Source organism: Bos grunniens, chromosome 11, assembly GCF_055505025.1.
Source record: "Bos grunniens cultivar Pamir isolate PY7600 chromosome 11, Bosgru_T2T1.0, whole genome shotgun sequence".
Classification (NCBI taxonomy): domain Eukaryota; kingdom Metazoa; phylum Chordata; class Mammalia; order Artiodactyla; family Bovidae; genus Bos; species Bos grunniens.
The window spans coordinates 36,089,825-36,112,801 of NC_141175.1; the positions used below are offsets into that span (position 1 = coordinate 36,089,825).

At 38.3% G+C, this 22,977-nt stretch overlaps 1 protein-coding gene and 1 long non-coding RNA gene across 20 annotated transcripts in view; one reads left to right on the forward strand and one right to left on the reverse strand.

Annotated features, from left to right (window-relative positions):
• The window catches only part of BABAM2 (BRISC and BRCA1 A complex member 2), a 478,104-nt gene that overhangs the window by 172,124 nt on the left and 283,003 nt on the right, over window positions 1-22,977 (forward strand). For all 19 annotated transcript variants that reach the window (XM_086326104.1, XM_086326097.1, XM_086326096.1 and 16 more), the window contains one exon: window positions 4,990-5,184. In XM_086326104.1, coding sequence (XP_086182230.1) covers window positions 5,104-5,184 — 81 coding nt within the window. In that variant the 5' untranslated portion in view covers window positions 4,990-5,103. The remainder of the gene's footprint in view (window positions 1-4,989; window positions 5,185-22,977) is intronic.
• On the reverse strand, window positions 145-21,904 carry LOC147362918 (uncharacterized). The gene is made up of 4 exons (XR_015136601.1): window positions 21,766-21,904; window positions 21,312-21,483; window positions 8,443-8,539; window positions 145-449 (listed from the first exon to the last, which is right to left on the reverse strand). It is a non-coding gene; the product is annotated as an uncharacterized LOC147362918 (long non-coding RNA).

Sequence of the window (22,977 nt, forward strand, 5' to 3'; positions counted from 1 at the left end):
CGCACCACAACAAAGACCCCGTGCAGCCAAAAACAAGTACATAAATGAGGGGAATAAAGAGTTTAAACTGAGGCAGCTGAAGCTTTTTCTTTTTGTGTTGGAAGAAGGATTTGAATACTTGACCAAGAAAGGAAAGATTGTGTATTTTTTCTATATGTCAGTGTTTAATGATGATTTCTGAAAGAAATGCATAGCCAGCTATATAATGATCATTTTGAGTTTTATACTGTGTTGTTATATCCTGTTGATACTTTAAATGTGGTCTTTAGTACCTCAAAAGGACCTCAGGCTCTTGAGATTCAGAGGTTTGCCAGCGAGGAGTTTATACTCTTTTTGTTCAGTCACTTCATAGCAAAGGGCTCTCTTTGATTCACTGTACAATGCTGAAGCTCCTGCTTTTTCCTGTGTTCATCGAGTCTTTATTGGATATTCCTGAAGAGCTATCTTTCCTATAAGTGAAAGAGCATTTAGTGACTTTTCCATTGTCATTTATTCCCTAAGTCAACCCACTCATTGGGGAAAAATCATTATTATTCTTTTAAAGGATGTATTTCTTTACCTTCTGTTTGTTTTCTTTTGATAGAAGACTTCTCTGGTGAGGTTGGTCATGGCATTAATGAATATGATTTTTTGGTATTATATAAATGAAATGTGTTAACATTTGGAATATCTCCATAACTCAGTGAATCAGTATTTTCTAAATGACCAATGAATGATGGTGCAAAGTCATGCATGAGTAAGTTTCATTTAAAGTACAGGATAGACAAATGGAATTTAGGGTAAGAGTGTGAAATATTTATCAATATAATTTTATCCTACTGATTAACACAGGGAATTGCATTCAGTATCCTGTAATAAACCATAATGGAAGAGAAAAAAAGTAGCTTTAGATTCCACGTTACAACTAACCTTTAAGAAACCACCACTTGTTGAGTTTTGGTGTAGTATCAAAGAAGAACATCCAGAATTATTTGGAAAGGCTGTGGAACTACTCTTCTTTTTTCAAAGTACGTATTTGAATGAGGCTGTATTTTCTTCATATACTTCAGCCAAAACAACATATTGCAACATTGAATGTAAAAGCACATATGAGAATCCAGCTCTTTAATTAAATCAGACATTAAAGAGTTTTGCAAGAATATGAAACAATGCCATGCGTCTCATGATTTTTTGGGAAAATACAGTTTTTTCATTACAAATGTTTTTATGTTAACGTAGTAGGATTGTTATTTTTAAATGAATTAGTATTTGAAACTTTCTGTTTTAACTTTTACTATAGTAAATTTAATCCATATAATTCATATATGTAGAAGCTCCTTGGAGTCCCCGATACATTTAAGAAGGTTCCTGAGACCAGAGTGTATGAGAACCTGTGCTGTAGTGCTTAAGCGGGGACTTGGAGCCAAATTGCTTATGTTCAAAACTCAGCTTTATTATTTAATAGCTCTGTGACCTTGGACAAGATACCAAACTACTTTTGGCCTCAGTTTCTCATCTAAATAAAATGCTATAGTAATGTAACTTGTAGGTTGTCTTAAGGATTAATTTGAATATATGAAAAGTTCTTAGAATTTATATAGTACTCAGCAGGCTATATAATTATCACCTTTTGAGCATTTATAATGTATTGGAGTTTTCCTTTATAGATGCCAGATTTCTAAATTTCTGGAGATTCAGTGTTTTGCGGTATTAACATGGTCTGTCATCAGTAAAGTCCCAGATACCCTTAACTTCTCTACACCATTCCCCCCGCCCCAACCCCGTCAAAGTCAGTGGTTCTCAACCTTTGCTGTATTTTAGAATCACCTGGGGAGCTTAAACAAACAAACCCTCAGTGCCCAAGACACACTTCAGACTGACTCAGTTAAACCAGAATCTGGAGGTGGGAATAGGGACCAAACATAGTATTTCTCACTCCTGAAGCCTGAATATTCAGATCCTCTGCCCTGAGATTCTGTCTTTCCTTCCATGTTCTCAAATAATTTATTTATTACAGCTGATTTCTCTCTCATCTTTTGTATCACTACACTTGGAGGGGCGGTAGGTGTTCTCCCTGCTCAATGCTGCTGCCAAGGAAACCATTGTTCCCTTTTCCCTGACACCCCATCCCCAGCCTTGAAACTCAGCCCATCAGACAGTAGGACACACCCCTCCCTCCTTGTTATCTAGAGACATCCTTTGAAGATTTTGGCGCATGGCTCACAGTTATTTTCTCAGCACTGTTGATTGCTCTTTTTGTGATTGCAGGTGATTTAATATTCACATAAACGCTCCTTCCCACATGTGGGCCTCTCAGTCCCTGACTTCCTTTCCTGCAGGGATCTTGTCCTTCCTCCACCCACCTCAGCCAGACACATGCTCATCCAGTCCTTGTCAGTACCCATTACAGATCAAACATCCCGTTCTCTGACCACACCTCCTGTCTTTTAGAATTCATTTTTTTTAGAATCTCCCAGCTCACCAGGACCATTGTTCCTGTCATTTTCCCGCTAACTCTCACTTCTCTTATGAACTTACTTTGCTTTTTCCTGGCTTAGGGAGTCCATGTCCATAATTACAATCATTCTTCTGCAAGCCCTCAAAGATCTCTTGCCCCTCTTTCTTTCTGTTGTACTTATCTAGCAAAATCCCAACCTTTGTTAAATCTAAATTCCTCCCACTCTACATTGCACCCAGGCGAGGGAATTTATGCTGATTGGTCTCACTTACAAATCATACCTCAAGCTCAATGGGGCTTTTAGTGCTGTCTGGAATTCCTCCTCCATTTCCCCAGTTCATTCATTGTTTATTGTTCTAAATGACTATTGCATACTCTCTTCTCAAACTTCCTGTATCCCCTCCTTCTTCCTCACTCTCAGCTGATGGCCTTGTTTCTAGGAGAAAATGTAAACTCTTAGGAGAGAACCACCACAAGCTTCTATCACCGCATAGAGCAACCTGCCTACATTTGTAATTCTAAGCTGGCCTTTTCTCTTATACCTACAGATGGATTCTCTGTGCTGGTTTCTAAGGCATCCCTCTTGGAGATCCCATTCTGCCTACCTAATTGTTATCTTCTCTGATGGTGTTCTGTGCCCACTTCCCTTTACAGCAGCATGTTCCCCTCTCTCTGTGGGGATATTCCCTCAGACTATAAACATTTGAGCAAAACTTTCTCTTCCCCTCTGGTTACCAGTTTTCATTGTCTGTATCACGTTTCTAATTTCTTTATACTCATTCTCTCTTAAAGCCTCTACAGTCAAGCTTCTGCTTCACCAAGATAGCCCTTGTGGAGCACACTGCTGACCTGTGTGTCAACAATACCCAGCCATCAGTTCCTAGGCCTCCTCTTACTCAGCAACGCCATTTGGCACAGCTGATCACTTCTCTCTCTTGAAGCTCTTCCTTCACCAGTGTTCTCAGTAGCATTTATTACCATCTGATTTTGTTGATTATTTATTTTGGCCAATGAAACTGTAAGCTCCTTTAGCAAGGACTCGGTTTATTCCTGTCACTGCCTGTAACAGTGGCTGATACGGAATAGGCACTTGATACGTATTTGTTGAATACGTATCAACATACGTATACTGTGAGCTTAAAATATGTGACTGTGAGCTTAAAGCAGCTATATACTTGTCAGATCTTTCCCATCTCCTTTCCTGGTCAGGCTATCACAGCCATGTCCTTTCTCTTTTTCTCCGGACCTTGCATTTCCTAACTGTATTTTCTGTCATCTCTACTCCAGTCCTATCTTTTTCAGGCTGAACCACCACCATTGTGCTTACGTGTCTGTGGGGCTCTAATGTTTACAGAGCGTTCATTTATATCTGGTATTATAGATGCAGATGGTCTGTGGATCTGAGTTGAATGACATTAGCATTTAATGCTGAATTTAGGTGCAGATGGAAGAAATTAAAATTATGAAAAAATAAGAAACAAGTCTTTAGGGCTAAAATTATGGTCTTCTTAGGATGTTTTGGTTTCTTGTTTTGTTACTACCCTACTTTACACTTTACTATTTCTGCCTGCCCATAGTGGAATTCTCCTTGATTGTCTGCAAGAATTTTTAGAAAGCAGGAGAAATCAACAAGTTCAAGAGGCCCTTTTGACTTCAACTCTGAGCTTATCATTAATTAAGAGTAGTCTGTTTTTCTCTTAGATTATTTGTGGGAATATAAATTGGTTCAGCTTCTATGGAAAACAGTATGGAGGTTCCTTAAAAAAATAAAAACTATAGAGTTGCCACGTGCCCAGCAATCTCACTCCTGGGCATATATCCAGAAAAACTAATTGGAAAAGATACATGCTCACCAATGTTCATAGTAGCACTGTTTATAATAGCCAAGACATGGAAGCAACCTAAGTATTGCTTAGGCAGCATTCATTGGCAGATGAATGCTAAAGAAGATGTGGTACATACATACAATGGAATATTACTCAGCCATAGAAAGAAGGAAATAATGCCATTTGCAGCTACTTGGAGGTTAGAGATTATCATACTACGTGAAGTAAATCAGAAAGAGAAAGACAAATACCCTATGATATCACTTCCATGTGAAATCTAAAATATGATAAAAAGGAACTTATTTACAAAATAGAAGCAGACTCACAAACTTAGAAAACAAACATGGTTACTAAAGGGAGAAGGGTGGGGGAGGGATAAATTAGGAGTTTGAGATTGGCAGATACAAACTACTCTATATAAAATAGAGATGCAACCAAGTCCTACTCTATAGCAAGGGAACTGTATTCACTATCCTATAATAAACCATAATATGAAAAAGAATATATATATACACATATATATATCTGTGTGTATAATTGTGTCACTTTGCTATACTCCAGAAACTAACAAAACACTGTAAATCACCTATACTTCAATTAAAAAAAAAAGTAGTCTATTTCTCTTAGATTTTCATCCCTCTTTCCCTCTATATTGATGAGCCAGTATGATACTGGATTTGTGTGAAAACTCATTTGTTACTGGGCTTTTCTTTTTGGCTTCTACAGAACCTTGCCTCCTGGAATCCATCAAACCCTGAATGTCTCTTACTGGTGGTGAAGGAACTTGTGCAACAGTATCACCAGTTTCAGTGCAGCCGCCTTCGTGAGAGCTCCCGCCTCATGTTCGAATACCAGACGTTACTGGAAGAGCCACAGTATGGAGAGAACATGGAGATTTATGCCGGGAAAAAAAACAACTGGGTAAGGTTTTTCGAGAAAGGGAGAAAAAGGTCACTTTATCTGTAATAGAATAAAATAATCAATTCCAACATTCATTTATAATAAACCCTGGCCATTTCCTTAGATAAACATGATTGAGGATGCCCGGATACTCTCTCAGTCTCACACCCACAGCCCCTGACTTCTGAGTGTCTGCAGCTGGGAATATGAGTCTCCAAATTTTACAGACTTCCCAGCCGATATCTTTGAGAAACCACATAAATATTAAGGTCTCTTCAAAACTCTGAATTATGAGAAAGTATATTGTATCTCAGCCAGACAAGAGAGGTCAGTAACTCTGGAGCTAACTAGCTTATGTGGAGCCTTTTATAATTTCTTTTACATTGTGTGATCCTTTAAAGACACAAGTCAGAGTGTATCACTTCTCTGCCCAGAACTTTCATATCCCTCTCTTTTTCTCTCACAGTAAAAGCCACCGTCTTTCCAGGGGTGTAAAAGAGCTCAGCGTGATTCCCGTCACCACCATCCTCCATCTATCGTTCCTGCTCTCTCTTCATCTCCTGCTTTCCTGTTCCAAATAATCATCTCAGCCACACTAGCACCTCGCTGTGCTGCAGACACACCAGACATGCCCCTGCCCTTGGGTCTGTGCGTAGCTTTCCTGTCATCTGGCTTGTTTCCCCTATATAATCACAAAGCTAATGCCCTTCCTCCTTAAAGATTTTACTCATATGTGACTTTCTTAGAAATGCCTGTATTAAAACCCCCAATTTTTTTAAACAACTTTTTTTGAGGTATTATTTTGATATCATATATCCACCCATTTTAAGTGTAAAGCAAGTTGAACAACCACCATCAATCCAGTTTTTGAATGGTTCCATCATCCCAGTGATATCCCTCAATGCCCATTTATAGTTAATTCTATTCCCACCCCCAGTTTTGGGCAACCACTAATCTAGTTTCTGTCTATATAGGTTTTCTTTTCTGAACATTTCATGTACTTGCATACTTGGGAAATACTGTGGGTTTGGTTTCAGACGACTGCAAATAAGCAAATATCAAAGTGAGTTACTTGAATTTTTTGGTTTCTGAATATACATATGAGTTATATTTACACTACACTGTAGCCTCTTAAATGTGCACTAGCACCATGTCTATAAAAAACTTTTGATATGTTCTGCTTAAGTCCAACGTATACACTGAGGAGGCATTACATAAGAGTGAATACCCCCAGAGATCATCGGGAGCCTACCACACTTCCTTATTATGTTTGTTGTTTGTCTCCTCCCAATGGAACGTAAAATTCCACAAAAGCAGAGATATTTGTTCACTGGAAATATCGTAAATACTTAGAACAGTGCCTGGCATATTGTTTACATTCCATAAACATTTGTTGAGTGAATGAATGAATGAGTAAACTCTAGTTTATCTAAGCACAGAGTAAGTTTAGGGTCCCTTCTCTGTGTTAAGCCTTTCAGATTTCTCTCACTCTTTCTTTTTTTAGTTAAACATACCTCTCCCTTTTTGCTCTTCAGCTCTTTCTCAAAGGACATGTTTTCCAAGGTCTTAGATGTGATTAATGCCTTTGAATCAGTAGGACTAAAATTTATCCTTGTTACAAATCATCTTGTTTGTTCAGTTCAAGGTTTTTTGGTTTGTTTGTTATTTTGTAAATTTATTTTGTTTATTTTATTGTGGTAAAAGACACGTGAAATTAAATTTGCCGTCGTAAGTGTAAGTGTACAGTGCAGTAGTGTTAAGTTTGTTCACATTGTTGTGCACTCACTCTCGAGAGCTTTTCCATCTTGTAAAACTGAAACTCTGGACCAGTTTAAACACTAACTCCATTTCCCTGCAGCCCTTGGCAGCTACCTTTCTACTTCCTGTCTGTATGATTTTGACTCCTTTAGACACCTCATATAAGTGGAATCGTCTAGCATTTGTCTTTTTGTGATTGGCTTATTTTGCTCAGCATAGTGTCTTTGAGGTTCATCAGTGTTGTAGCCTGTGACAGGATTTCTCTCCTTTTTGAGACTGCTTGGTATTCCAGTGTACACTTATGCCACATTTTGTGTATCCATTCATCCATCAGTCAACATTTGTGTTGCTTTCACCTCCTGGCTATTGTGAATCATGCTGACTACACCTGAGTACGTACAAAGACACTCCTTTGAATTCTTTTGAGTACATCCCCCAGTGTAGGATTGCTGGATCATATTGCTAATTCTGTTTTTAATTTTTTTTTTGAGAAATCTCTGTAATGTTTTCCATAGTGGCTGCACCATTTTATATTTCTACAAGTAGTGCAGAGTTCAAGGTTTTTAAACTGTTATTTTGAAACTTTATTCATATGGATAGTAAGGAAAACTTTACTGAACTTAGTTTATCCTCTAATCCAAGCATTTCTCATATTAAACAATCACCTTAGTTGTCCTTTCAAAAGAGTTGTTAGGTTAATTTGGCATGACTTCTTGATGAATCTGTTTGTGTTGTCTTTAGTACTGATAGATTCCTTTAAAGACAGAATCACTGTCAAACTAATTGGTCTTTAGTTTTTAGGATTTTCCTTCCTACCTAATTCCCCCTTTTAATATTTATCCAGTTTTATGGTGCCATTTCTGATCTAAGAATGTTTGAAATTATGTTCATTGGCCCAGCTAATACTTGAATTGTAGTTCTTCTGAATGTCGGAGTATAGTTAGGTAGTTTGAATTTATAGTATATTTAAAACTTTCAATTTAATGTTACTGATTCTCCATTCTTTACTTATAAAACCTACTACTGCTGTGTTACCCCCAGATTATTTTCATATGCTGTTGAGTAGTTTGTAAGCATCAGGGCAACAATGAATGATTAAGGACTGAGGGGAAGTAAAGGAACTGAGAGCCCTGTAACAAGACAGTGTGGACAATTGGAAGCTAAGCTGACAGCAAATCAACCCAAGGAGGAGATCAACAGAAGTAGGAGCTGAGACAGTAGAAGTGAAAATATAGGTACATGAGTTAGTTCCTGGTCCAAAAACAGAACATAAAAGTGAGTCTTGCAGAATGAAACACATTGGAGCTTGATGTGCTGCTTCAGGAACATGGTAAAGGACAACTTGCTACTGGAATTCAAATACACCCCAAGAGTTTGGTTGACAAATGTGGGACCCTAGCAGAAAGAAAGGAGTTTGATTTTGAGGTGAGATCTTTTGAATCAGAGGCTTTATTAGTATCCTACTGCTGCTGTAACAAATTACCACGATCTTGGTAGCTTAAAACAACACAGATATATTACCTTATAGTCCTGGTGGTCAGAAGTCTGAGGTCAGGCTCCCTGGGCTAAAATGAAGTTGTTGGCCAGGCTGTGCTCCTTCTGGGGGTCTGTTTCAGGGCTGAAGAAACCAAAGAAATGGGCAGATGTGCTTCAGAGGAATTTGAGAAATGGAGAAGCAGAAAGATCCTCAGGGCTGTAGAAAGTAAAAACATTCTGGAGATTTTTAAAAGAAATTGCACTCAGGTCTTTAAGTGGATGATTTGCAGGCATTTAAATAAGAATGCAATACTCAGTTGGAAGAATAGTTAGGTAACTAAGAAACAGTTATGGCAAACTTATTTTATCCTTTTAAGGAACGTTAGATTGTCTCATTTTCAGTAAAGCATTCAGTCATTCTCTCTTAGTATTCTACTGTGTGCTCCTTTCTTAGTTGTCTGAGTCTCTGGAAGAGCTACATCTAAGAGATTGGATGTACGTCTAGTTTGCCATCAGATGTCTTGTGAAATGTCACAGAGATGCTCCTTTGATCCTATTTTGTTCCTTCTTTTATTAGGTAATTGAAAGGCATGCTTTTCAGTTTTTCTGATAATACAGAGCTTGGAAAGATAATTATTTTGAAAGACTACAGAATCAGTATTTTAAATGATATTTATACGCTCTGGAATGCTGCACCATACCTGTAAGATATAATTCAACAGGGCTAAGCCAGTATACAAGTGATAAAGAAAGTCTACTATGCTGCTAATGGTTGGATTAAAAAAAAGCAGTCCTGGCTTTTGCTCTTGAAGGTGTTAAAATCCAGTTAAGAAGACTCAACACGTATTTGTAAAAGATGAAATAGCAACGCTAAATAGATTGCCTCAAATGGGATGGACAGCCTGTGTATGAATTCAGAAGAAGACCCAATCACTGAGAAATGAAGTAACTATGGAACCTTCACTGGTGAACCGGAATTGACCTAGGCCCTAAAGGAAGGTGGAGATAGGTAGCACTATAGGTAGAGGAGGTCAGCGGGTTATGTAGTTGCAGAGAAACTTGAGGGAAATTCCCCAGTGTCCAGTGATTAGGACTTCCACTGCAGGGGGCCCCGGTTCTCTCTCTGGTTGGGGAACTAAGATCCTGCAAGCCATGTGGTGCAGCCCCCAAAAAAGAAAGAAAAACTTATAGGCGTAGCATATGTGGGAGACAAGAATTATAAGTATTCATATGACTGGTTTACGGATCAGTAAATCACATCTCTAATGTCTTACTGTAGCAAGAAAACATTTTAATATGAAATAAATTGATATAGGAAATAAAATATGAAAACTAATATATTCTTTTAATAAAATAGAGCAAGAATCAATATGTTCTTCCTGGGCTAAATGTGAATCCATGTATTGTGGTTCTCCTGATCCTACTAGTCCACCTGATAAATATTTTCTGGAAGGAATCTAAGACTGTGCATAATGACTGAAGACCTTTGGATTACAACATCCTGTGTTCATTTGAGAGGATGGTGGCTTTCTATTCCCCTTTCTGTTTCCACTTTTGCCATTACTGAAGTTTTCTTTCTAGAACATATGTTTACATTCTTAACCTTCCATTTCTGCTCTAAAAGTACAAGGCTCTAAAAATCCTGAGATGCCTCTTCCGTTTTACCATCAGTTGGCAAAAGGAAAAATTTAAAAACCATGTAGAAGAGAGAGTGAAGGCTCTCGTCTCCTGTTAACCTTCTGACAAGCAAGTTAATTTGAAATACACTGCTTTTCCATGTCACTGCAGACACTCTTCTTTTTTCTCCCCAGTTTCCAGTTAGAGGATTTCACAGAGTGCACATTTGAAAGTAAACACTAAAATTAAAAAAAATATATCAGCACAAACTCTTTATTATTCTTTGCCATGGTCTTTTTATGAAGCCATCTCTCTTATTGCTTTGTCCGTCTCCTTTAATGAATAGAGTTTTTAATGAGTAGAGTTTTGAACACTGTTTTCTTAGTTTGTGCTGGTTTTATAATTTTTAATAAATGCCATTTTTTTTAAACCAAGAGAAAACAGACGATACTTTGGGATGCAAGGTTACCTGTTCAGAATGAAGAATTCTAATGTTCCTGCATGATCAGAGTAATTTTAAGAAGATATATTAAATAGTTACAGATTCACAAGAAGTTGCAAAATAGTACAGAGAGGTCTTATACCCCTTTCACCTGGTTTCCCCCAGTGGTTATATTTTATAAAACCAAGAAATTGACATTGATACAAAGTATGTGTATGCCATTTTATCACATGAGTAATTTCCTGTAATCACCACTGTAGTCAAGATTCAGATTACCACAAAGACCTCCCTCCTGCTGTTTGAGCAGTTATTTTTAAGGTTAGAATTTTAATTTTGATGAATGTCCCAATGTAAGCTATAGATACTAAAATTATATATACTGTTTTAATACAGTATATCAACATAAAGGTACATTATAAGTTTTCTCAATGGACAAAATTTAAGGTCTCACTTTATACTGTAAATAATCAACTGCTTTCCTGTGTCAGTAGTATCTAAAGAACCAATGTCAGTTAATAGTAACAAAGCACAGTAAGCAAATTTGTGAGTTTTTCTTTGGCTTTTAATTACCAGAGCTCAAAGTTAGTTTATCATCCCTAATATTTTGATCAAAGGCATTTTTCTTTCCTGCTATGAAAAGAATGTTTTGAGATGTTCTAAAACCACATATTTTCACATATTTTACATATTAAAGAGCACCAGTGGGTGATCTGTGAGATAAAACATTTTTTTAGCAACTGATTTTTTCCTTTTGTGGGAATTTTCTTAATAATGACATATGATGGAGACTGAAACAATTACCCCCGCCCCCCCCCCCTTTTTTTTTTGCTGTACCTGGCCACAAATCCCAGTAAGATTTTAAGAATGTATGGCTTATCAACTCTGGCGACACTTTAAAATACCGTGCAGAGAAGAAAGGAGCCATTTCATGATAGCTCTTCATCTGAATTAATGACATGATTTTGTCACCCCAGCTTGCTGTGATATTATGTTTGAAGGAAAGTATATGAGCAGTGTTAAAAGATAACCTGAGACATACTAAAATTTTTAAGTTTATTTGAGCAAATGTTGATGCATAGTGGTTAGGAGCATTCTACTGCTAAGAGTTATGGGCAAGGGATTTAGAGAGAGGACTTGGAAGAAAAGCAAGGCAGTTGTTTGGCTAGAGCTTGAAGTGGTTGCGTTATTTGGAAAAGACTAGTTGGCTGTTTGTGACTGGCTATTCTTAATCTTAAGGCATTTACAGAAAGTGATTCTGGCTTAGGTTTCCGTTTGCTTAAGTTGGCTACCAAGGCATTAGAGTCATCTCATCCTTATGGTCTCCTTGTTTGATTAATTTTATAACAAGGTGGTTCGAGTGTAAACTCCTTTAGGGCAGAGGCTTCAACAATACGTGAACAGTCAGATGTTCAAGCTGGGTTTAGAAAAGGCAGAAGAACAAGAGATCAAATTGCCAACTCCATTGGATTATAGAAAAAGCAAGAGAATTCCAGAAAAACATCTTACTTCTGCTTCCTTGACAATGCTAAAGCCTTTGACTCTGTAGATCACAACAAACTGTGTCATACACTAGTCATATAACACACATGAGGCTACTGAGCACTTGAAATGTGGCTGGTCTGAACTGAGATGTATGCAAATGTGAAATACAGAGTTCAGGAAACTGGCACAGAAAGTGGTCTCATTAATAATTTTTCATGTTGATTATATGCAGAAATGATAGTATTCTAGATATACTGGATATATATTATTGAAATTAATTTCACCTTTTTTTTTTTTTTTTACCTTTTTAAATATGGCTATTCAGTTCAGTTCAGTTGAGGCACTCAGTCATGTCCGACTCTTTGCGACCCCATGAATCGCAGCACGCCAGGCCTCCCGGTCCATCACCAACTCCCGGAGTTCACTGAGACTCACGTCCATTGAGTCAGTGATGCCATCCAGCCATCTCATCCTCTGTCGTCTCCTTCTCCTCCTGCCCCCAATCCCTCCCAGCATCAGAGTCTTTTCCAATGAGTCAACTCTTGGCATGAGGTGGCCAAAGTACTGGAGTTTCAGCTTTAGCATCATTCCTTCCAAAGAACACCCAGGACTGATCTCCTTTAGAATAGACTGGTTGGATCTCTTTGCAGTCCAAGGGACTCTCAAGAGTCTTCTCCAACACCACAGTTCAAAAGCATCAATTCTTCAGTGCTCAGCTTTCTTCACAGTCCAACTCTCACATCCATACATGACCACTGGAAAAACCATAGCCTTGACTAGACAAACCTTTGTTGGCAAAGTAATGTCTCTGCTTTTGAATATGCTATTTAGGTTGGTCATAACTTTCCTTCCCAGGAGTAAGCGTCTTTTAATTTCATGGCTGCAGTCACCACTTCCAGTGATTTTGGAGCCCAGAAAAATAAAGTCTGACACTGTTTCCACCGTTTCCCCATCTATTTCCCATGAAGTGATGGGACCAGATGCCATGATCTTCGTTTCTGAATGTTGAGTTTTAAGCCAACTTTTTCACTCTCCTCTTTCACCTTCATCAAGAGGCTTTTGAGTTCCTCTTCACTTTCTACCATAAGGGTGGTATCATCTACATATCTGAGGTTATTGATATTTCTCCCAGCAATCATGATTCCAGCTTGTGCTTCTTCCAGTCCAGCGTTTCTCATGATGTATTCTGCATAGAAGTTAAATAAGCAGGGTGACAATGTACAGCCTTGACGCACTCCTTTTCCTATTTGGAACCAGTCGGTTGTTCTAGGTCCAGTTCTAACTGTTGCTTCCTGTCCTGCATATAGGTTTCTCAAGAGGCAGGTCAGGTGGTCTGGTAGTCCCATCTCTTGAAGAATTTTCCACAGTTTATTGTGATCCACACAGTCAAAGGCTTTGGCATAGTCAATAAAGCAAAAATAGATGTTTTTCTGGAACTTTCTTGCTTGTTCGATGATCCAGTGGATGTTGGCAGTTTGATCTCTGGTTCCTCTGCCTTTTCTAAAACCAGCTTGAACATCTGGAAGTTCACGGTTCACGTATTGCTGAAGCCTGGCTTGGAGAATTTTGAGCATTACTTTACTAGCGTGTTAAATAATGTCAAATTGCCTAGAAGGATCAGAATAGCTGGAGGGTCTGGAAAAGGGTGACCCTTTCACTGCTGGCCATGATGATGGAGTAGATATTCTGGTGACACCATTCTGCCACATGGAGCAGGGGATACAAGGGGCTTCTCATCATCTCTGTTTAATTTATGCCACTTGGGAGTTAAAGTCTGATGGCATTTCACCTGTGGCAGGGATAAACTTGTGTTTGCGCCTTTGGAAAAATGTGTATCATGGTAGTGAAATCTATTAGAGTCACTTCTTATAACTGTCCAGGTTTGTTTGTTTTTGTTTTTAACCGCATGGAACTATTGGGAGTTGAACAGTATTTAAAATAATAGAACCAATGACAGGGGCTCTAAAATTTTTATTGTTTGTGTAATGGAATTTGCTATATTGGATTTTGACCTGTATGTCACTAAGAGTACTTAGGATCTTGTCACAACCGTTTATTTGTCAGGTTTTTACTTTATTTACTAAAAGTGGTTGTGTGCATGTATGGGTGTGTATGTTTGGGCCTAAATTTCTTTATATCTCAAGATGTTTAAATATGGTAGGTTTTTCAATCTTACTAATCTTTAAAAGGACCTTTATTATTATTATTTTTGGAGGCCTGGTGTGCTGCGATTCATGGGGTCGCAAAGAGTCGGACATGACTGAGCAACTGAACTGAACTGACTGATCAGTAGAAAATTCCAATTTTCCTTTAGCAGCAGGGCCCATCAAGTAGAAAAAACCTGGTTTTACAGAAACATATGAAGCACAGAGGAAATCCTTTGCCCGCACCTCGCAGAGCAACGTGTGAGGAAGGACTGGAATTGTGTCACCTCACTTGTATTTGTGATGCCACTTGTTGGTTCTGAAGTCTTGGGTGCCTTGCCACATTCTTGGTAGTACTTAGCTGTTGGGGGCACCCCTTGCACAGTTTCCTCAGCGTGAGGAGAACGTATGAGTATCTTCAAAGAACTGACTGAGTCCAGTTTTAAAAAGCTTCTCTCTACATATAAAAGGAAGAAGATCAAGAATCTCGTATTTGAAGTGTTCTGTAAGACAGGTCCTCAGACTTTTTTTTAGGGCTTTGGGGAAATGTATGTATAACTGTACCCTACCTCTCCCAAAGAGTTGCCTGGTTTTCAATTCTTTTCAATGAATTTGTGGTAACAGTAACTTTTTCATTGTAAAAACTGTGGAAATAGTGTTGATTAGATCAGGAGACACCTGAGCCAAGCAGAGTTCTTGCCTAGGAGTTTGGAGTTAGTTGTGAGAGTAAGATTGGTCTTGTTAGGAGTAGCTGGTCTGTAACATGTATATCTAGGACCTTTTTTCCCCTCAAATTATCTAGTCAAAAGAATCAGAAAGTGGTAAATAGAGAGTAAGATGAAGCACAGAGAGAGCAGAGATAAGAGACAGAAAGTCCTGGGGGCATTAGAGTTCTTTGAACTGAGGTTGGACTGCTTTTAAAATATTAGATTCCCTGAGATACTGCATATCTTTAAAATAAAGTATCTTTTATTTGCTCAGTTTAGTTTGAATTAGAATTCTCTCACCTGAAACTAAGAGTCCTAACTTAGTTACCTCCAATGCATCTTGTAAATATCTCCCTCCAAGCATCCCTTTGTAATATTTTGTCTGTCTGTCAAGATAGACTTTAAGCTCTGTGAATACAGAGACTGTATTTTGTTGATCTTAACATCTCTATTATCCAGCCTGGAACTTGGCATGGTGGGTGCTCAATAAATGCTTGTTGAATACATGAATGAGTATATGATTATAAGCATCTCATTATATATACTTCTAGTTTTATTTTTCAAATCTCTAAAATGTTTTTGAGTGGGTAATATATTCTAGTGTTCAGAAATCAAAATGTATATAGTAAAAGGTCTCCCTCCCATCATTGTCTTGTGTCCACCCAAATCAAACCTCCTTCCTTTCTTTTTCCTACCCCAAAAAGCGCTGGTGTAGCTTTTATCTAGTGTAGTTTTTCAGGGTTTCTTTATGCACATATAAGCAAATACAAATACACACATACACATATATACATACATATATGCATGTGTGCATGCAAAGTTGCTTCAGTCATGTCTGACTTTGTGCGACCCTATGGACTAGCCTGCCAGGCTCCTCTGTCCATGGGGTTCTCCAGGAAGGAATACTGGCATGGGTTTCTTTGCCTTCCTCCTGGGGATCTTCCTGATCCAAGGATCAAACTTGCATCTCTCCTGTCTCCTGCATTGGCAGATGGGCTGTTTACCACTAGTGCCACCTGGGAAGCCCCTATATACATAGATATTCCACCTTTTTATGCAAATAGTAACATATATTACATACCCTGTTTTGCAGCTTACTTCTGACTTTATATAGCTCAGATCTTTTTTCCATATAAGCATTCCTTTAAAAAAATGATTGTATATTACTACACTGAATAATTGAACTGTCATTTATTTAATATGAATTTATTGTTGGGCATTAAAGTTGTTTTAAATCTTTCACTGTTACAAATAACACTGTGGTAAATAATCTTGTACATCTGACTTTGCCTGTGTTCCAGTATGTCTATAAGATAAATAACTAGAAATGGAATTGCTGGATTAAAGATTATATGTGTTTATAATTTTATCACCAGAATGCCCTCAGAATGTTTATACCAATTTATTAACCCAGCAGCAACATATGAGAGTGGTTGTTTCTCCACAGCATTGCCAGTTGTAAATTAAGCATATTTGCAGATTTCTGTCATGTTCCACTTTGCATAATGGCCAGGTAGCTCCTGTTAGACTAACTCATCCACAGATACAAAGCCATGTGCCTTAAGGCACTGGAGAGTGATCAAAAGCAGGCAGATATTAGATGGGAGGTTGACACTTAGAAGGGAAAGCAGAGCTTATGGGATAAAATCTAAACATCTAATATGTGTGAAAGAAAGCAGGCAAATAATTTGATTAAGTAATGCCCAGATATTTTCAAATAGAATGGAAGACATGCATTTACAGATTTAAGAATCTCAGCACACCCCAAACAAGACAAATGCAGGGAAAAAACAAGGCACGTCATAGTCAAAATACTGAAAATCAGACATAAAGAGAAAATCTTAAACCACCACAGAAAAGAACACTTTACATATAGGTGAAAGTTATTTGTGTCACCACTAACTTTTCATCAAAAACAGTGGAGATCAGAAGACAGTGCAGTGCTATCTTTAAAGTGCTGATAGATTTCTCCCAGTCTGTTTGGTGAAAAATGATACTCAATTTAGTTTTAATTTGTATTTCTTTTGATATGAATGAGGTTAAGCATATTTTCATATGCTTAAGAGTCTCTTGTATTTCTTTTCTGTTTATCCTTTCTTTTTGTTCTCTTGGGTTTTTAATCTCTTCATTAAGAGCATTGTTGTTTGTGATGGAGTTGCAAATATACTTTCCTCAGTTTGCCAGTTGTCTTTTAACTTTGTTGATGGTGGTTTTTATCATCCAAGCAATTTTTATGATCAGGTAGTCCAGTTTGTCTATCTTTTCTTTTGTGGCTTTTGAATTATAAAGTCATTCCCTGCTGCCAGCTTGTATAAAGACAGTTGTCAGTGTTTTCTTCTATATGGTTTCAGTTTTTACACTGAAATCCTTAGTCCACTTGGAGTTTTCCCTTATATATGATGTGAAATATGAGTCTAAGTCTTATTTATTTCTAGATGACTACCCAGTTGTCCCACATTATCAGCTAGGCACTAAATCTTCTGGACTGGTTTCCTGTCCCATTAGTATGTCTGCTGATGTAACAGCAGACTATCCTGCTATAATTACTTTGTTTTTATATGATGCTTTGCTGTTTGGTATAGCTAGCCTCCTTTCATTGCTTTTCCTTTCATTGCTTTTCTTCTTCACAGTTTTCCTGGCTGGTATTTAGTCTTTCATTCAGAATAGAAGACGTTTATCAGTTCCTGGCTGGTATTGATTGTTTATTTTTCCACACGGTCTTTTGACTCAGCTTTTTAAAGTTCCCTCAAGTAATGAGCCCCAAAGCCTGGACAGGGGCTTCAGGCCAGGTCTTCCTGAATATGCTCTCAGAGCTCTCTGCCCTTTTATGGATATTATTTTTTGGGGATTTTAAATTATGGGAGTATTATTTTATTTTGAATTAATGACTGACTCACTCACTAGAATATAAGCTCCAGGAGGGCAGGAATCATGTTTCTTTTACTCACTGTATTTGTAGTGCCTCATATAAGGCCTGGCACATGTGAGGCTCTTAATCTACAGTAATGAATAGGTGAATGACTTTTGAATCTTGAGGTTGAGTTTTGACTCTCTCTTACACTCTCAATGACTTCAGGCAGGTTTCTTGACTGTTCTAAGCCTCAGTTTTCTCATTTCTAAAGTCGATGTAAATGAATTATTCCTACTGAACTGGGCTTTGGGAATAACTAAATGATATATCTTAGAAAACATTTTTGTGAAGTGTGAGATGTTCTAATTAGACTAACTTTGGCTTTCCTTCTCACCTGTGGTAGATAATTATGCATTTAACAAGGAACAGTCTCTAGATTTAGGCTGTTGGTTCTGAGTCCATTTGAAGATTCATCTACCAAGCTGTCACACAGCTGAAGTTAGTCACTCTTGAGTATTTCTTAGCTTTTAGCCACCTAAGCATTAAGACAGTCAATTTCAGATAACAGCTTGTTTGTTGACAGCAGACTGTCTCTAAGAAAGGAAATACAATTTCACTTTGCAGAGCAACCTTGTTTTGGAATCCATTCTGCACAAGATGTCTACCTGCCACTTCTGAAAGGAAAAGAGAACTATGACGCAGCTGCTGTTACCAGAAGAAAAGCTTAGACCTAATAAACTGCCAAAACTCAGCGTTGTTAGTTTAAGTTACTTGCCAATGTACTATAACTTGAAGGAAAGGGAGGATGTGCATTTTTATTGCTAATGCTGGGGAGATTGCCATAAAGCAGTTGGCAGAACGGCTGACATTTTAACGGTCGTAGGTCAGATCATCTTCTGCGTCTATCGAAGAGAAGATTTGACCAAGGATTGACAAAAAGGAAATCAGATGATTCTGTTGACTTGGCTACATCTAAATGTCTCCTTTTCGGCTTACAGGAAAGATTGCTATGGAAGCAGTCTTTGATGTTGCAACAGAGTGGCTGTAAATTGCTTGAATAACTCTTGGAACTTCAAATATAAAAACACAGGAAGAGTCACTGTCTGAGGTCGAACTTGAGGAGTTTTCACTTGTGTTATGCTCCTCATGTAATGTTTGGGGCTCAAATTTTACATAAGATATGTTTTCAATCACTGTTTACTCAGTTTCCCAAAAAAGGGTTCACTTACAGGTTGCAAGGAAAATCCGTGGCAACTGAAAACTGAATTCTAGAACCTTAGTCTCCAACGTTTCTGACGCTATTAGAAACAAGTGCAAAATTTTCTTTGTTCTCTCAAAGGCAAAATAAAGAATGTATAGTAGGCTTGAAAGTTAGAGATCATAAAGCACTTTTTATGGTTTCCAAAAAGTTCAAACTCTTTACACACTCTTAAGGTTTTTTTTATTATTAATTTAGTTATGTAAATCAGCCCTTTTCTGATAAATAATATTAATCCTGAGATCAACATTTCTTTTATTGTGAATTTAGCTGTATAAATCAGTCTTTTGCCACCAAACATAAATTTATATTAGTTCTAGGATCAACATTTTGAGAAGGGATAAAATAGGGATCGTCTGAGCATTTTAAAAAGAATGTTGGGCAAAAATAGCCAGTAGAATAAAAATACATTGTGCAAGCTAAAATAGGGCAAAAGAGCTAAAATGCAGCCCATGGACTAAAATAACTGGCAGTTCAAATGAGTCCAAGGGCTAAATATGTGAATATCTTCCGATTACCTTATATATAGAAGAGTTTTTAATTTTTTAAATTGCACATTTCACTTCTTTTGTTGTTGTTTTCAAAAATACTGTAAGAGCCATTGAGTTTAATAAACTAAAAGATCGGAGTTTGTTAACATTTTAACCTACAGGTTGACATTTTTAGGCTAGTAGGTAGAAATGGCTATTTATTGATTGGTAGGGAGTTTATCTAGTAGGCATTTAATGTTCACTCTTTTTATGAGTGAGTCTTGCACAGCCTACAGGGGTTTAGCAGTGGTGCACACTGGGAAAGTTTCTAGGAGACCTGAGATCAGTGTTAGTGCTTATTTGTGCCAGAGACACTGACCTTGTTGCTGTTTCTTGAACATCCAGGTGGACTCCTGCATCAAGCCTTTTTACGCTTGTTCTCTTTACCTGAGATATTTCCGCCATGTTTCATATGGTTTACTTCCTCACCTCTTTCACATCTTTGATCAGTTGTTACCTTGTCAGATGCCTCTATGAAGAAGCTAAATCACTACCATCTGAGACTTTTGAGCCAAGGAGAAGCGTAATCTGACGAACATTGAACGATCTGTCTTCCTGTGGTGATGGGAATCAGTTGCACGTGAGCGATGGCTGAAGCGTTTAGGTGTGGTTGCAGTCATCTGGGCTGGAGATAACAATGGCTCAGGTCAGATGGCTGTGGAGGTGGTGGAATGTGGCTGGACTGAGGATATAAATTGACAGTAGAGTCAGCAGGATTTGCTGCCACTTGGAATGTGGACGCAAGAGAAACATAAGAGTCAAGAGTGATGCTGAAGTTTTTTGGCTTGATAGAATGAAATCGCCATTCTCTGAAACGAGGAATGAATATCAAAGGGAAAGTACAAAATCAAGATTTGGGTTTTTGTTGTCATAGCTGGATAAATGAAACTTGAAGTAGAAAAATATCTGAGATGGAGATAAAATATTTGAGAGTCATCCCGGCATAACATCAGGAACCTGGATGAAGTAACCTGGTCACCTGGGGAGTGTAAAGAAAAGAGGTCTTGGGAAGAAGTGCTGGTACACAACAGTATTAAGAGGTTAGGGAGACCAGAGCGAGGGCCAGTGAAATAAAAAGCTCAGAGAGACTGGCTCTTGGAAATCAAGTAGAGAAGTTTCCAGGAAAAGAGTGATCAGCTATGCTGGAATGCTGCTGATAGAACAGCAAGAAGATAAAGACTGAGAAAGGACATTAGAGTTGGCAATGGTGTGGTCACTGGTGACCTTCGTGAGCTGTTTTGGGAGAGGGATGTGGTGGCAGGGCTGACTTAAGAGGCTTTTGGAGAGAAAAATAAAAGAGAAAATGTAGACGTCAAATATAGACTAATCTCTAGAGAAGATAATTTTGTATAGTAGAACAGAGAAATGAGATGGGACCTGAAGAGGGTATGAAGTCAAGAAAGACCTTTCAAATGATGTTTGCACGCTGATGGGAGTGAGTGGATAAAGAGGAAAAAATAGAGTTTACAGAAGATGGAAAAGGGGGACATTGCTGGGAACCTGTATTCTTTGATGAGTCTTCCTCCCTCTATAGCCTTGTATGCATCACTCAAGGGAGACTTTTCTGTTCTTTCCAAAATCTCACTGGGCTGGATTACCCTCTTATGTGTTAGTTGCTCCGTCATGTCCAATTCTGCGACCCCATGGACTGTAGCCTGCTAGGCTCCTCCATCCATGGAATTCTACAGGCAAGAATACTGGAATGGGTTGCCATTTCCTTCTCCTGGGGATCTTCCCGACCCAGTAGGGATGGAACCCAGGTCTCCTGCATTGCTGGCAGACTCTTTACCCTCTGAGCCTATAGAAAAGTCCCATATTCCCCTCTTATAAGTTCCTGTTTCTCCCATACATACCCCTTTCAAAGTATGACCTCCTGTACTTACAATTCACGGGGTATGTTAGTCCTCTAGCAGCTTCAGTTCAGTTCAGTCGCTCAGTCATGTCCGACTCTTTGTGACCCCATGAATCGCAGCACGCCAGGCCTCCCTGTCCATCACCAACTCCCAGAGTTCACTCAGACTCACGACGAAAACCACACTTTCTAATAATCTGGGACTATAACAGAAGATAAGAATTTTATCAGGCTCTTTCACAAACCTTCTCCTCCTGTCCATCATGACGAAGTGTTTATAGATCCTTAAGTGGCTCTCAACTGTTCTCTTAAGTGTTCGGTTGTTAGTAGCCTGTGCGACTGGGGTTCCATACTGTGTCAAAGATGATTCTGAGGTTTCTGGCTTGAGAGACCAGAAGAATCGAATTAGTATTTACTGAAAAGAGGAATAAATATCAAAGGAAGAGCACAGCTGCTGAGCCCTAAGGAGTAGCATCATTTCTCACCATTGGCATTCCTGGTGGCATGATGACTTCTGGGACCTCAGCATTGATTCTGGCCATTTGGTTCTCTGTTTTCTGCCTTTTCTGTCATGGGATTAGGCTTGTGGGGTTGAAGAAGTACTCTGTCCTTAGCCAGAGGTTGATGTTAGTGGAAAAATGTTGCATGCAGTAAAACAAACAACACACAACTATGTGGATGGTAGCTATCATTTTTATCTTTTGAGCTCAAGGTTTATATTTCTGTTTGCATTTTCAAGGTTTTAGGTCACGGTTAGGGCCAGGACCTTGAAGCCAGTCACTTGGGTGTTTGTAGAAAGGAGTGGTGACTCTTGTGAAATCTTATGTAAGAGGTGTGCATACATCCTTAAGTGTGTTCATCCACCCATCCATAAAAAATGTTTATAAATGCTTGCTACATTTAAAGATGTGTTAGGGAGTTTGAAGTGCTTGTTTTGTCAGGAGGGAAGAGGTAGAGATTCAGGGAGCTCTTTAGAGGTCATAATGTGAAAAAGGCAGAGACCACTCTTTAGAGTAGTTCTAGCTCACCCCGAGAGTTCTTTGTTCAAACAGCACATCGTAAGAAAACCCATGGTATCATAAGGAAATCCCAAGCTGCACTGCAGGCTTGCTGTCAAGAGAGGCTGAAAGACCTAGACCCTCCTACCTCAGCACCCCTCTTTGTTGCCTTTGCAGAAGTTTCTTTGAACTCTGAGGTGTCTGCATAGCACAGGTGGAAAAACCCCTCCTTCTAGACCATGACAGAGTTGTTTCTCTCTTTTTTTTTAATGTCATTCCTTAGTCTTTCCCATCATAAAAAATACAATAAATTATGATGATTTCCCATTTTAAATTGAGAGGGAAACTTTTACATGAGTTTTCTGTTTTAGAAAAAAAATAGAAGTTATTATTTAACTTGGTTAAATGTTTTAAATCACAAAACCTCTGTACATCTTTCCTATAGAGACTAGTTCATAGAACTGCTGAAAAATTTTAGTTGATGATGATGGTATTAACAGATCATCAGGAGTTTAAGAGTCTTATTTGGGGTACCTGCTGATATACTCCTTTATATACGTGGATAGAAGTTTGACCTTTGTTCTTACTTCCAGATGTAGTATAAAGGATGGTGATTTATGTCAGTAGCCCATGGGTTATAAGTGAAATGGTGTGAATGCTTTAGTAAAATCAGGTGAATCGAATGGGCAGGTCTGTGCC